The sequence below is a fragment of the Delphinus delphis genome, chromosome 4, assembly GCF_949987515.2.
Source record: "Delphinus delphis chromosome 4, mDelDel1.2, whole genome shotgun sequence".
Lineage (NCBI taxonomy): Eukaryota > Metazoa > Chordata > Mammalia > Artiodactyla > Delphinidae > Delphinus > Delphinus delphis.
In genome coordinates, this window is record NC_082686.1 from 100317414 (window position 1) to 100333770 (window position 16357).

The window sequence follows — 16357 nt, forward strand, 5'->3', positions numbered from 1 at the left end:
TGAACCAGGAAGAAATAAAAAATGTGAACAGACCAATCACAAGTAATGAAATTGAAACTGTGATTAAAATCTTCCAACAAACAAAAGTCCAGGACTAGATGGCTTCACAGGTGAATTCTATCAAACATTTAGAGAAGAGCTAACACCCATCTTTCTCAAACTCTTCCAAAAAATTATGGAGGAAGGAACTCTTCCAAACTCATTCTATGAGGTTACCATCACCCTGATACCAAAACCAGACAAAGATACTAGAAAAAGAGAAAATTACAGACCAATATCACTGATGAATATAGATACAAAAATCCTCAACAGAATACTAGCAAACTGAATCCAACAACACATTAAAAGGATCATACACCATGATCAAGTGGGATTTATCCTAGGGATGCAAGGATTCTTCAATATATTCAAATCAATCAATGTGATACACCACATTAACAAATTGAAGAATAAAAACCATATGATCATCTCAATAAATGCAGAAGAAGCTTTTGACAGAACTCAACACCAATTTATGATAAAAACTCTCCAGAAAGTGGTCATAGAGGGAACCTACCGCAACATAATAAAGGCAATATATGACAAACCCACAGCAAATATTATTCTCAATGGTGAAAAACTGAAAGCATTTCCTCTAAGATCAGGAACAAGACAAGGTTGCCCACTCTCACCACTATTATTCAACATGGTTTTGGAAGTCCTACCACGGCAACAGAGAAGAAAAAGAAATAAAAGGAATAAAAATTGGAAAAGAAGTAAAACTGTCACTGTTTGCAGATAACATGATATTATACATAAAGAATCCTAAAATTGCCACCAGAAAACTACTAGAGCTGATCAATGAATTTGGTAAAGTTGCAGGATACAAAATTATTGCACAGAAATTTCTTGCATTCCTCTACACTATTCATGCAAAATCTGAAAGAGAAATTAAGGAAACACTCCCATTTACCATTGCAACAAAAGGAAAATAATATTAGGAATAAAGCTACCTAGGGAGACAAAAGACCTGTATGCAGAAAACTATAAGACACTGATGAAAGAAATTAAAGATGATACAAACAGATGGAGAGATATACCATGTTCTTGGATTGGAAGAATCAATATTTTGAAAATAACTATACTACCCAAAACAATCTACAGATTCAATGCAATCCCTATCAAATTACCAATGACATGTTTTACAGAACTAGAACAAAAAATCTTAAAATATGTATGGAGACACCAAAGACCCCGAATAGCCAGAGCGGTCTTGAGGGAAAAAAATGAAGCTGGAGGAATCAGACTCCGTGAATTCAGACTACACTGCAAAACTACAGTAATCAAGACAATATGGTACTGGCACAAAAACAGAAACATAGATCAATGGAACAAGATAGGAAGCCCAGAGATAAACCCACACACCTATGGTCAACTAATCTATGACAAGAAGGCAAGGATATACAATGGAGAAAAGACAGTCTCTTCAATATCAATAAGTGGTGCTGGGAAAACTGGACAGCTACATAAAAGACAGCTACAGTAAAATAATGAAATTAGAACAGTCCCTGACACCATACACAAAAATAAACTCAAAATGGATTTGAGACCTAAATGTAAGACCAGACACTATAAAACTCTTAGAGGAAAACGTAGGAAGAACACTCTTTGACATAAATCACAGCAAGATCTTTTTTGACCCACCTCCTAGAGTAATGGAAATAAAAACAAAAATATACAAATTGGACCTAAGGAAACTAAACTTAAAAGTTTTGCACAGCAAAGGAAACCATAAACAAAATGAAAAGACAACCCTCAGAATGGGAGAAAATATTTGCAAATGAATCAACAGACAGAGGATTAATCTCCAAAATATATAAACAGCTCATGCAGCTCAATATTAAAAAAACAAACAACCCAATCCAAAAATGGGCAGAAGACCTAAATGGACTTTTTTCCAAAGAAGACATACAGATGGCCAAGAAGCACATGAAAACCTGCTCAACATCACTAATTATTAGAGAAATGCAAATCAAAACTACAATGAGGTATCACCTCACACCAGTTAGAATGGGCATCATCAGAAAATCCACAAACAACAAATGCTGGAGAGGATGTGGAGAAAATGGAACCCTCTTGCACTCTTGGTGGGAATGTAAATTGATACAGCCACTATGGAGAACAGTATGGAGGTTCCTTAAAAAACTAAAAATAGAATTACCATATGACTCAGCAATCCCACTACTGGGCATATACCCAGAGAAAACCATAATTCAAAAAGACACATGCACCCCAATGTTCATTGCAGCACTATTTACAATAGCCAGGTCATGGAAGCAACCTAAATGCTCATCAACAGATGAATGGATAAAGAAGATGTGGTACCTATATACAATGGAATATTACTCAGCCATAAAAAGGAACAAAATTGAGTCATTTGTTGAGATGTGGTTGGATCTACAGACTGTCAGACAGAGTGAAGTAAGTCAGAAAGAGAAAAACAAATATTGTATATTAATGCATGTATGTGGAACCTAGAAAAATGGTGCAGATGAACTGGTTTGCAGGGCAGAAGTTGAGACACAGATGTAGAGAACAAACGTATGGATGCCAAGGGGGGAAAGCCACAGGAGTGTGGGGATGATGGTGTGCTGAATTGGGCGCTTGGGATTGACATGTATACACTGATGTGTATAAAATTGACGACTAATAAGAACCTGCTGTATAAAAAAATAAATAAAATAAAATTAAAAAAAGAACTAAACTTTCTTTGGTTTATTTGTATGGAAATATGTTTATATAAATGTTTCAGATATTACATGAAATTCCTAAAAATCTTATATGTTCTGGTAAAATGTTATAAGTCATAATTCTAGTTATTACCTTAAAATGTATATCTCAGAAATAACTAAATTTCCTTGTCAATTGCATTGTTATGAACTGTCTTCAAATTTTTAACTGTGGTCATTTTTAAGTCTTTTGTCATTTAGAGATAGTTCTGGGTGTACTCTGTTGCTTTTGCAAAACTGTTCCTATGAAAGGGTTTCATCTTCAAGGAATTCATGGATAAGACTCTGACAAGTACAGGTTTCTGGTAACTGACTATACTGCTGAACTGAATGAATAAGCATTTTCAGAACTCTAATGGAAAACTGATGAATTCATAAAAGTGCGAACAAAAGATCAAGATAAAAAAAAATTAATTACATGGGACTGAGTGAACTGATGAGGATGATTATAATTTTTGTGACTTTCTGCTTGAATAATAAAACAAAGGAACAAAAAAAAACGTGATTCTGGATACATTGACTTGATAATTCCACTTCTGTTATTTAATCAAAGGAAATAAAACAGGAGAAAAATATCAATTTATAAAAACATTTTATTATTTACAATAATAATAATATTATTATTATATTATTTACAATAATTATTTACAATAATAAAGAATATCCTGACCATCACATTCATCAAAGTTAAAATTACTACTGAAAGTTTTCTTCAAATAATTATGAGCTCCATCAGGAAACAAAACACAATATTCCTCCCCATAATGCCCATTAATATCTCACAGAATACATTTTGTTATGACCTGTTCTATTGAATATGGACAGATCAGATAGCCAATATGCATAATTTGGATATAAAACAATATTATTTATCCCAATATATCTGAAATTGAATTCCTCTTGTTGAATGTCATTATTTTAAATAGTAAGTAAAATAATTTGAAGAAGCATAAATCATAAAGAGGTAACATAGTACATGTAGTGTTTAATAGCGTGGAATCAGATATGAGATTGCCTAGATTTGAATTCCTTCTGTACCACTTAGTAGCGGTGTGACCTTGAAAAACATCTCTGTTCATCACTTCCCCCATCTGTAAAATGGGTTTAATTATACTACTTACCTCAGCTGTAAAGTGATGATAAAATTAGTACCTATCTCCTAAAGTTCTAATGAAGATTTAATGAATTAATAACTAAAAGCACTTGAAACAGTCCCCAGCACACAATAAAAGTTATATTCACACTTGTTAAATAAAAATAAATACACAAGGAATACTTTTGCTTGAATTTCTTGGAAACAAATGTCTTTGGAAATTAACTAATGTAATTTCTTTTATCAGACAATGAATATATTATACAGTTTTTGTTTATTTGTTTTTTAACTTAACCCACTAGATGCTAAAAACTAAATTAGTGAAGTCAAAATAGCAGCTGCATCCCATATTCTTATATTTTTCCCAACTTAAATGCTTCATGTTCTCGCTCTCTCTTTATTTTAACTATCAATACTTTCCCTTAAATGAACTTTAAAGTAGACCTGAGATTATTGTAAATATAGATGGTGCATGGATCACATATACATAAAGAAGTACAATGTCATAACTTCAATAATTTTTTACTCTTCTTCACTCAATTTGATTTTTCATTAATTTTTGAATTTTCATTTATTTATGTTTCCTTTTATTTATGTATATATGTGAATGATCTATTCTTCCAGGTATGGCCAGGATTAACAGTATACCCTGATTTCACTAATCCAAACTGCATAGAATGGTGGGCAAATGAATGCAGTATTTTCCATCAACAAGTGAATTATGATGGACTTTGGATTGTAAGTGGTTACTTTAGACTTGTGATTTTGGACAATGAGCATAGAATTATTTTTCCATAAAAATGATTATTAAGTTGACAAAAATATTTTATAACATATTGAACATAAAAATAATGTTCTTATATTTTTCTAGAATGTACAAATATCATACCTGTCATGTTCATGGGTCAGAAAAAGAATACAAACCTAAAACTGTAAATTGAGATTTTTCTTATCCAGTAATATACTTTATAGGATAAAGTTCATTTCTGTCACTAAGGTGTTGTACCTTTATGACTAATAATTTATGTTGAAAAGAGTTAACAAAATTTGGAGATTAGCCTATAGTAGTGCAACTTCAAAAACTTTTACTAAAGTCTGCAGTAGTCAAGCAATTGCAGCAACATGAACTTAAATAAGCTCTCAGCCTTTAGAAACTTTCTTTTTAGTAAGTTATTAAGTGGAACAAATCAAAATTGGCAATAGGTTAAGTGTTTTATCTCAAGGTAAACAACAATAAGAAACAAATAATATCCTAGATTACTGGTAAAGTTATTAAAGGAAAACACTTTTTTTTTTTTTTTTTTTTTTTTGCGGTACGCGGGCTTCTCACTGTTGTGGCCTCTCCCGTGTCCCTTGCATCGTCAGGCGGACTCTCAACCACTGCACCACCAGGGAAGCCCAACACACTAATTGTTAAAAGTTTCTTTGGATGAAGTTTTATGTCTGTAGCTATTGATGCCTGCTGATAGGTTTATAATTTAGGGCTTCCTTACAGTTAAGGAAACTGTAACAATATTTGGGGAATGAAACTACTTGGTGATCCCAGAATTCTATATTTCAGAAAAAAATATGTAATAATCTTGAGCACAGAGAGAACGTGAGGGATTTTTTTCAAAGGTATTACAACTGTACGGAATTTTGGAAGGAGAGATAATGGATATCTGGGAATAGTTAAATTTTTTGATGGTTTAGATCACAGTATCTCTACTTTCCTAAAGTTCTCATTATTAATTCAGTCATTATTTAAATTATTTATTTATTCAATCAATTACAAGTGTTTATTTTGCATCATCATGAAAACGTGGAGTTGAGTAGAAGGTTAGCATAGCCGTCAGAATTCCTATGAAGGTAATAGAATGAAGATGGAGAGGCTTTGTTATTTGACACAAAATCAGTGAGATTACAGTGATGATACCTAGCTGCTGGTAGAAATAACAAAAAAAATTGCAATCTGCTCTTGCGTTTTGTTTTTAATTCTAGCTCCAATTTCAATTATATTATTTAATTTAAATTAAAAGTACATTCTTTCCTTTATTTTTCTTTCATTTCTTTCTTTCTTTTTCTTGTATAGGAAAAATTTGAATCCATTAGAGCAGAGTTACAAGTATAAATTACATTTAGGGATAGTGAAAAAGAATCTGATTGTGCTACATATAGAGAATATACTTCATTTCCTACATCCATTGAAGACTGAAATACACGATTCATCTCCAAAGAGAGGGAGGGATGGGAAGAAGAGGAGCATCTGAGAAAAACAGAGTAGTTATGATACTAATACAGAAGCATTTTGACTAATGCTTATGATAACCAGTATGATCTCAAAGCTCACTAAATATCACTGAATTAATATATGCTATGTATAAGCAGTGAATATTCTGCTTCTAGCTCTTACCTGAATAATTGCCAAACCCTACTGCTAGGTTGTTTCTCAAATTCTTTTTCTTTCTTCAGATTATTTTTTCTGACAGAATGAATATATAGTAAAGCAGCGTTATTTAACTGATGAAATTTTATTTTCATGTCAAATTTTTAGTTTTATAATTTTCTAGATTTTTAATTTAGATTCAATGCTAATGCTTTTAATTTTAAGTTTAAATATTACAATAATTTTGGGAAATGATATGAGCTTAATTGTAATTGAAAAAATAGATTTTTGCTTATAAACACACATTATGGTTGAATTCTCTTTTTTTGTATCATTCTTAAGATAATCTCCTAATATTTGAAAAATAAGAGCCTACTTTATTTGGTATAATTAAGACTAATGCTGTGATTTCAAAATAAGAACACTAGTATTTTTAAAATTCAAAGAATATTTTCATTTTTCTGAAAAAGTAAGCATATTTTTGTGATCATGTTGTTACTATGATTTTATTCTTTAAAATCTAACAAGCAGAATTCTTCCATAAAGAAGTCGAATAATTTAACATATAGTTTTGGGAAACTTAAAATTCATTGAGATGATATATCCAAACACATTCATATATCCAAATAACTGGGGGCTTAATTGGATATATTATCTGTACATTTTAAAGGATTCTTAGGAAAAAAATCAGTTATTTAAAAATTTCTTTGAAAATAGGGTTATTTTTATTTAGATTTAGTTTAAAAGGGAAGTCATGAAATGCCACCAGATTTTTATACAGTTTTCAATAGATTTTAAAGAAATATTCCTAAAAATGGTATTGACAATTCCTAGAAATGGTCATTACTAGACTTGAGATGATTTTAATGATACTGTACGAGTACTTATTACTATCAATCCACTGAGTCCTTTGTCTCATGACTTACAATGCTTGAATCTACTGGCTGTAATATTGACAATACTAATCAAATTCACTTTCACATGACATTAAATAAACATAACATCACTTAAATCCTTGAATAGGTTAGAGAAAAATATTTTCAGAATTTTGAAAGAAGCAAAAATACAAAATACATTAAAAGAGATACAAATAAATTCTATTAAATTATGAGTAGTAAGTTTAACCCATTAATAATATAATCTTGTCAAATAGACATTTTAATAAAAAATAATCAAATATTAAATGCTTTATTTGTTTTAAATATGGTTAAAATCATGTAAAAGTGATTAAATTTTAAGTTATTTTATTATTATATTACATTTATTAAATTCTTTTATTTATTCTTAAATTACATAAAATAAAGCCTATTTTGAGTGAGTGCTATAAGAGCTTGTGAATTTTATTTCAAGTTTGCAAATACTTAGTTCAAATAAAATAACATTAATTTTAGAGTTAAATGTTTTGCCCTTGCACTTCCTTGGTGAATATTATATACAAGAGGTAATAAAATGGTTTAGAAAAAGACTCTTAAAACTTAAGATAATGCAACTCAGTTCCATTTATGAGTTTCAGTAGTTGAAGCTGTTTTTGAATTTAATTCAGTTGGTACATTCATGAAGAAAAAATACTTAGGTTCATCTAAAATTATTGGCTGTACAACTGTAGTATCTCTTTGTATTAATTTTACTGAACATAGGACAACAAAATTGAATATATCAGGTCATTTTAGTAAAATAACCCCAATATGTACTTTAGAATAACTACATAATTGTCCTTTGTGGCTATTAAGAAAACAAAAATCTGTTTCACAATGAGAAATTTATTCTTTTCTCCCTTGAGCAGCCTTCATTTCTCACATTAATTCCATCTGGGCATAATTTTGATGGGAGAAGGGAAGAGTGATAAAGAGAATATACTTCTGAGGAAAACAAAATTAACAAGGGACTTGAATGAGTGTGATGCCTTTGTGCGAGCAGAGAGAACGTATTATAGAGATGTGGGAAATAAGGCTCAAAAATTCTTTGGTGCCATTAACAGAGTTGGAGAAAGACATACACATTTCTTGAGCATGTGTAGTATAATATATGATTTTATATGAATAATCTTTTTTAGTCCAAAGATTTTACTTAACTGGTTATGGACTAGAACTAGTAAACAGCAAGACAATACGGGGGCCTCAGTTTACAAGGCAAGAAAATCCATAAACACAATACCCCACAACTCTGACTCCAAGAGATGTTTAGGTCACTGGTTCTCATAATGTGGCCCAGGAGTGCTAGGATTCCCTGAGAGTCTTCCAAGGATTCAATAAGCTCATAACCATTTTCATTAGAATACTAAAATGCTCTTTGACTTTTTTCACTTTCATTCTCTCATGAAAGTGTAGGAGCTGTGTGCTAGGCAAAAAGTGTTGTGCCTAGCTGCTAGCAAGGCACATCATAGAAAATAGATAAATGCCAGCTGAAATTAATAAACTATGTTGAATAAATGAATGTGCTGGAAATATGTACAATGATAGGCTCACAGTGAGAAGACTGATACAACTATTTAGAAAAGACAGTTGCTTAATACTTTTAATGTAATGTAATATAATTAATGCTTTATATGTATAATTAAAACTAGGTAAATCACATACATTTTGGTTGTAAAAATCCTTTAATCCCACCTAAGATACCCTCTTATCTGGTATATACATTTATGAAAAAACAAATAATATTACTTTTCTCGCTATAATGACTTGTTCATGCTGGAAGTATTTTGGAATCAAGTAGTGAGAACAGTTAAGCAAGTTTGTTTGTAGGTTGGTAGCTTATATATGTCTTCTAAGATAAAATATTTACAAACAAGTAGAGAGTTTCTGCTTATATGATTTAGAATTACTTAAAATCTTCTGTTCTTTATCTTATATCCATTCAGGACATGAATGAAGTTTCCAGCTTTATTCATGGTTCAAAGAAAGGATGCAGTGACAACAAACTGAATTACCCAGCTTTTACTCCTGGTAAATTTCATTTAACTATCTCCTTAACATTAATTGAGAACAATTATCTTTATTTACTGCTAAATTGTAGCATATATTTTTAAATCACAAACTTTGATATAATTTTGAGACCCTGAAATAACTGTGGTATTTTGTTTACTTTTTTGTTTTATTTCTGGCCAAAATATTTATGTCTAAGAGAAGGAGCATGTTTTTAAATTTTGGTGTAGATTATTGATTTGTCTTTACCTCTGATGAACTGCCCATGATTAAATGATTAATGAAAAGAAACAAAATTTGTTTGAAATCATAATTTAAGTGATCAAAATTTTTCCTTGAGCACTTTGCTTTAAGTCTCTGCAGTTATTAGATGTACCTGATGTGAATAGTTACATCTCACTTATTCCAAAAAGCATGTTTTCATCATTAAAATCGGTAAAAAAAATTTCACCAAAGAAAAAGAAGTGCTCTGAGGGGAGTAGATTATTATAAGGACCTGAATAAAGATAACAATAATTATCACAGTACAATATAAGCCTGCAAATTAAAGCACAATAAAAACTGAAAAACAGAGATTTAAATGATTTGTTATTGTGTAACAGGTCTACATGTGTGGAATTACGTTATATTTAAATAAATTATAAAGCTTTCAAATGGGTCTATAGTTATATGATTTATAATAAATATATATATATTTATATATGCATATTAAAGTCTATTTTCTCCATGGATTTATTTATTACTGAAGTTAGGAAACAGGGTATTCATAATTGTAAGTGCAAATGTAATTGTTAATCAGTAAGAGTAAAGGGTGAAGACCCAACTGGAACTTAGCATAAGTTGTGTCTTTCATTACTTTTTAACTAAATATGGTATTACATAGCACATCACATAAGGATTATAAAGTTTAAAATGGCAAAATATTCCTTAAGAAATTATTTCTTATATTTTTTTCTAAGATATTCTTGACAAAATCCTGTATTCCAAAACAATTTGCATGGATGCTGTGCAACACTGGGGGAAACAGTATGATGTTCACAGCCTCTATGGATACAGTATGGCTATAGCCACAGAGAAGTAAGTGCAATTTCACTCAGAAAGCCCTTTAATATTTATTGTCTAGAAACATATTTGGTAATATACATATAGTGGAAAATAACAAGAGTAGGAAAGCAACAAAATATATTTTCATGGTGAAAAATTAGGGCATTAAAAGCATCGCCTCTTTTACTAATCTTCATAAATTTGAAACTTAGTTATCAAGAGCTACATGATATATGAATAAATCTGATTCTTTTTTAATTCATAAATTGAAATTTTCCTTCGAAATTTTGATTCAGTTTGGTATCTCTGAATATGTGCTCTAAGCATGAAATCCACAATTGGCCTGAGAGAATGATGCTTCTAAAACAAGTCTTTATTTTTAAAAAACAAGAGTTTCAGGCTTCTGCACATGGGACCCTAAGCTGAGGTGTCAACACAGTTGTTTCATAGGAGGAACTCTGGTCTGAAGGGCCAGGTGTGAGGCCTCAGCATTGAGCCCCCTGTGAACAAGTGAAACTAGGCTTAAGCACAAAGGAAAAGAAAAAGTTCTTGAGACCAGGAAATCCAAGATCAAGGTGCCTGCTGATCCAGTGTCTGAACATGGTTCACACAGTTATGGAGGCTGGCAAGTCCAAAATCTCTAGGATGGCTCAGCAAGTTGAAGACCAGGGTCTTGGTGCTCCAGCCTGGTGTCAGGCTTGAGCCTCTGAGGTGAGAGAGCTGAGCTCAGGACACAGGACCACCAGAGACCTCCCAGCCCCACATAATATCAAATGGTGAGAGCTCTCCCAGAGATCTCCATCTCAAAACGAAGACCAAGCTCCACCCAATGGCCAGCAAGTTTCAGTGCTAGACAACCCATGCCAAACAACTAGCAAGACAGGAACACAACCCCAGCCATTAGCAGAGAGGCTGCCTAAAATCATAATAAGGTCACAGACACCCCAAAACACACAACTGGACGTGGTACTGCCCACCAGAAAGACAAGTACCAGCCTAACCCAGCAGAACACAGGCACTAGTGCCCTCCAGCAGGAAGCATACACAACCCACTGAACCAACCTTAGCCACTGGAAGCAGACACCAAAAAAAAAGGGAACTATGGACATGCAGCCTACGAAAAGGAGACTGCAAGCATATTAAGTTAAGCAAATTGAGAAGACAGAGAAACACACAGCAGATGAAGGAGCAAGGCAAAAACCCACCAGACCAAACAAATGAAGAGGAAATAGGCAGTCTACCTGAAAAAGAATTAAGAGTAATCACAGTAAAGATGATCCAAAATCCTGGAAATAGAATGGAGAAAGAAGAAAAAAAGTTTAACAAGGACCTAGAAGAACAGAAGAGCAAACAAACAATGATGAACAACACAATAAATGAAATTAAAAATTCTCTGGAAGGAATGAAGAGCAGAATAACTGAGGAAGAAGAACGGATAAGTGACCTGGAAGATAAAATAGTAGAAATAACTACCTCAGAAAAGTATAAAGAAAAAAGAATGAAAATAATTGAAGACAGTCTCAGAGACCTCTGGGACAACATTAAACACACCAACATTCGAATTATAGGGGTCCCAGAAGAAGAAGAGCAAAAGGGACTGAGAAAATATATGAAGAGATTATAGTTGAAAACTTCCCTAATATGGGAAAGGAAATAGTCAATCAAGTGCAGGAAGCACAAAGAGTCGCATACAGTATATATCCAAGGAGAAATACATCAAGACACATAATAATCAAACTATCAAAAATTAAATAGAAAAGAAAAAATGCTAAAAGCAGCAAGGGAAAAACAACAAATAACATACAAAGGAATCCCCATAAGGTTAACAGCTGATCTTTCAGCAGAAACTATGAAAGCCAGAAGGGAGTGGCAGGACATATTTAAAGTGATGAAAAGGAAAAACCTACAACCAAGGTTACTCTACCCAGCAAGGATCGCATTCAGATTCGACAGAAATTAAAACCTTTACAGGGAAGCAAAACTTAAGAGAATTCAGTACCACTAAACCAGCTTTACAAAAAATGCTAAAGGCACTTCTCTAGACAGGAAACACAGAGAAGGAAAATACTTACAATAACAAAACCAAAACAATTGAGAAAATGGTAATAGCAACATATGTATAAATAACTACCATAAAAGTAAATGGATTAAATGTTCCACCCAAAAGATATAGACCAGCTGAATGGATACAAAAAACAAGACCTGTATATATGCTTTCTACAAGGACACTGTTCAGACACATAAAGACTGAAAGTGAGGGGATGGAAAAAGATATACCATGCAAAAGGAAAGCAAAAGAAATCTGGAGTAGCAATTCTCATATCAGACAAAATAGATATAAAAATAAAGACTATTACAAGGGGCAGAGAAGGTCACAACATAATAGTCAAGGGATCTATCCAAGTAGAAGATATAACAATTGTAAATATTTATGCCCCCAACATAGGAGCACCTTTATACATAAGGCATATACTAACAGCCATGAAAAGGGAAATCGACAGTAACACAATCATAATTGGGGACTTTAAAGCTCCGTTTTCATCAATGGACAGATCATCCAAAATGAAAATAAATAAGGAAACACAAGCTTTAAATGATACATTAAACAACATGGACTTAATTGATATTTATAGGACATTCCATCCAAAAAACAACAGAATACACTTTCTTCTCAAGTACTCATGGAACATTCTCCAGGATAGATCATATCCTGGATCACAGATCAAGCCTTGGTCAATTTAAGAAAATTGAAATCATATTAAGTATCTTTTCCGACCACAGTGCTACAAGATTAGATATCAGTTAGACAACAAAAACTATGAAAACAAAAAAACAAAACAAAACAAAAAACCACATGGAAGTGAAACAATACGCTACTAAATATCCAAAAGATCACTGAAGAAATCAAAGACGAAATCAAAAAATACCGAGAAACACATGACAATGAAAACACGATGATCCAAAACCTATGGGATGTAGCAAAAGCAGTTCTAACAGGGAAATTTATAGCAAGAGAAATCTACCTCAAAAAAGAAGAAATATCTCAAATAAACAATCTAACCTTACACCTAAAGCAATTAGGGAAAGAAGAACAACAACAAAAAAAACCTACAAAGTTGGAAGAAGGAAAGAAATCATAAAGATTAGATCAGAAATAAATGAAAAAGAAATAAGGAAAGATAGCAAAGATCAATAGAACTAAAAGGTGGTTCTTTGAGAAGATAAACAAAATTGATAAACCATTAGCCAGAGTCATCAAGAAAAGGAAAAAACTCAAATCAATAGAATTAGAAATGAAAAAGGAGAAGTAACACTGACACAGCAGAAATATGAAGGATCATGAGAGATTACTACAAGAAACTATATGCCAATAAACTGGACAACCTGGAAGAAATGGACAAATTCTTAGAAAAGCACAACCTTCAAAGATTGAACCAGGAAGAAATAAAAAATATAAAGAGACGGATCACAAGCACTGAAATTGAGACTGTGATTAAAAATCTTCCAACAAACAAAAGCCCAGAAGAAGATGGCTTCACAGGCGAATTCCATAAAAACTATAGAGAAGAGCTAACACCTATCCTTCACAAACTCTTCCAAAATATAGCAGAGGGAGGAACACTCCCAAACTCATTCTATTAGGCCACCATCACCCTGAAACCAAAAGTAGACAAAGATGTCACGGAGAAAGAAAACTACAGACCAACATCACTGATGAACATAGATGCAAAAATTCTCAAAAAATACTGGCAAACAGAATCCAAGAACACATTAAAAGGATCATACACCATGAACAAGTGGGGATTATCCCAGGAAAGCAAGGATTCTTCAATATACGCAAATTAATCAATGTGATAAATTGAAAGAGAAAAACCATATGATCATCTCAATAGATGCAGAAAAACTTTTGACAAAATTCAAAACCCACTTATGATAAAAACCCTCCAGAAAGTAGGCATAGAGGGAACTTACCTCAACATAATAAAGGCCATATATGACAAACCCACAGCCAACATCGTTCTCAGTGGTGAAAAATTGAAACCATTGCCTCTAAGATCAGGAACAAGGCAAGGTTTTCCACTCTCACCACTATTATTCAACACAGTTTTGGAAGTTTTACCTACAGCAAACAGAGAAGAAAAAGAAATAAAAGGAATCCAAATCGGAAAAGAAGAAGTACAGCTGTCACTGTTTGCAGAAGACATGATATTATACATAGAGAATGCTAAGGATGCTGCCAGAAAACTAATACAGCTAATCAATGAATTCAGTAAAGTAGCAGGATACAAAATTAATGCACAAAAATCTCTTGCATTTCTATACATTAATGATGAAAAATCTTAAAGAGAAATTAAGAAAACACTCCCATTTACCATTGCAAAAAAAAGAATAAAATATCTAGGAATAAACCTACCTAGGGAGACAAAAGACCTGTATGCAGAAAACTATAGGACACTGATGAAAGATACTAAAGATGATACAAACAGATGGAGAGATATACCATGTTCTTGGGTTGGAAGAATCAACATTGTGAAACTGACTATACTACCCAAGGCAATCTATGGATTCACTACAATTCTTATCAAACTACCAATGGCATTTTTCACAGAACTACAACAAAAAATTTCACAATTTGTATGGAAAAACAAAAGACCCTGAAGAGCCAAAGAAATCTTGAGAAAGAAAAAGGAAGCTGGAGGAATTAGGCTCCCGGACTTCAGACTATATTACAAAGGTACAGTAATCAAGAGAGTATGGTACTGGCATGAAAACAGAAATATAGGTCAATGGAACAGGATGGAAAGCCCAGAGATAAACCCACGCACATTTGGTTACCTTATTTTTGATAAAGGAGACAAGAATATATGTTGGAGAAAAGACAGCCTCTTCAATAAGTGGTGCTGGGAAAACTGGAGACCTACAGGTAAAAGAATGAAATTAGAACACTCCCTAACACCATATACAAAAGTAAACTCAAAATAGATTAAAGATCTAAATGTAAGGTCAGACACTATAAAACTCTTAGAGGAAAACATAGGCAGAAGACTCTGTGACGTAAATCATAGCGAGATCCTTTTTGACCCACCTGGAGAAATGGAAATATAAACAAGTGGGACCTAATGAAACTTAAAACTTTTGCACAGCAAAGGAAACCATAAACAAGACCAAAAGACAACACTCAGAATGGGAGAAAATATTTGCAAATGAAGCAACTGACAAAGGATTAATCTCCAAAATATACAAGCAGCTCATGCAACTCAATATTAAGAAAACAAACCACCCAATCCAAAAATGGGCAGAAGACCTAAATAGACATTTCTCCCGAAAAAGATACACAGATTGCCAACAAACACATAAAGGATGCTCAACATCACTAATCATTAGAGAAATGCAAATCAAAACTACAATGAGGTATCACCTTACACCAGTCAGAATGTCCATCATCAAAAAATCTACAAACAATAAATGCTGGAAAGCGTGTGGAGAAAAGGGAACCCTCTCACACTGTTGGTGGAATGTAAATTTATACAGTCACTATGGAGAACAGCATGGAGGTTCCTTAAAAAACTAGAAATAGAACTACCATACGACCCAGCAATCCCTCTACTCTGCATATATCCTGAGAAAATGAGAATTCAAAAAGAGTCATGTACCATAATGTTCATTGCAGCTCTATGTACAATAGCCAGGACATGGAAGCAACCTGAGTGTCCATCGACAGATGAATGGATAAATAAGATGTGGCACATATATACAATGGAATATTACTCAGCCATAAAAAGAAATGAACTTGAGTTATTTGTAGTGAGGTAGGTAGACCTAGAGTCTGTCATACAGAGTGAAGTAAGTCAGAAAGAGAATAACAAATACCATATTCTAACACATATATATGGAATCTAAGAAGAAAAAAATCGTTCTAAAGAACCTAAGGGCAGGACAGGAATAAAGACACAGATGTAGAGAATGGACTCGAGGACACAGGGAGGGGGAAGTGTAAGCTGGGACGAAGTGAGAGAGTGGCATTGACATATATACATTATGAAATGTAAAATAGATAGCTAGTGGGAAGCAAATGCACAGCACAGGCAGATCAGCTTGGTGCTTTGTGACCAACTGGAGGTGTGGGATAGAGAGGGTATGAGTGAGAGTCAAGAGGGAGGTGATA

The 16357-nt window shown here is 32.9% G+C and overlaps 1 protein-coding gene across 2 annotated transcripts in view; it reads left to right on the forward strand.

Moving 5' to 3' along the window:
* The window catches only part of SI (sucrase-isomaltase), a 102153-nt gene that overhangs the window by 23197 nt on the left and 62599 nt on the right, over nt 1–16357 (forward strand). For both annotated transcript variants that reach the window (XM_060011187.1, XM_060011188.1), the window contains exons 13-15: nt 4486–4599; nt 9084–9168; nt 10107–10224. In XM_060011187.1, the coding sequence (XP_059867170.1) occupies nt 4486–4599; nt 9084–9168; nt 10107–10224 (317 nt within the window). The remainder of the gene's footprint in view (nt 1–4485; nt 4600–9083; nt 9169–10106; nt 10225–16357) is intronic.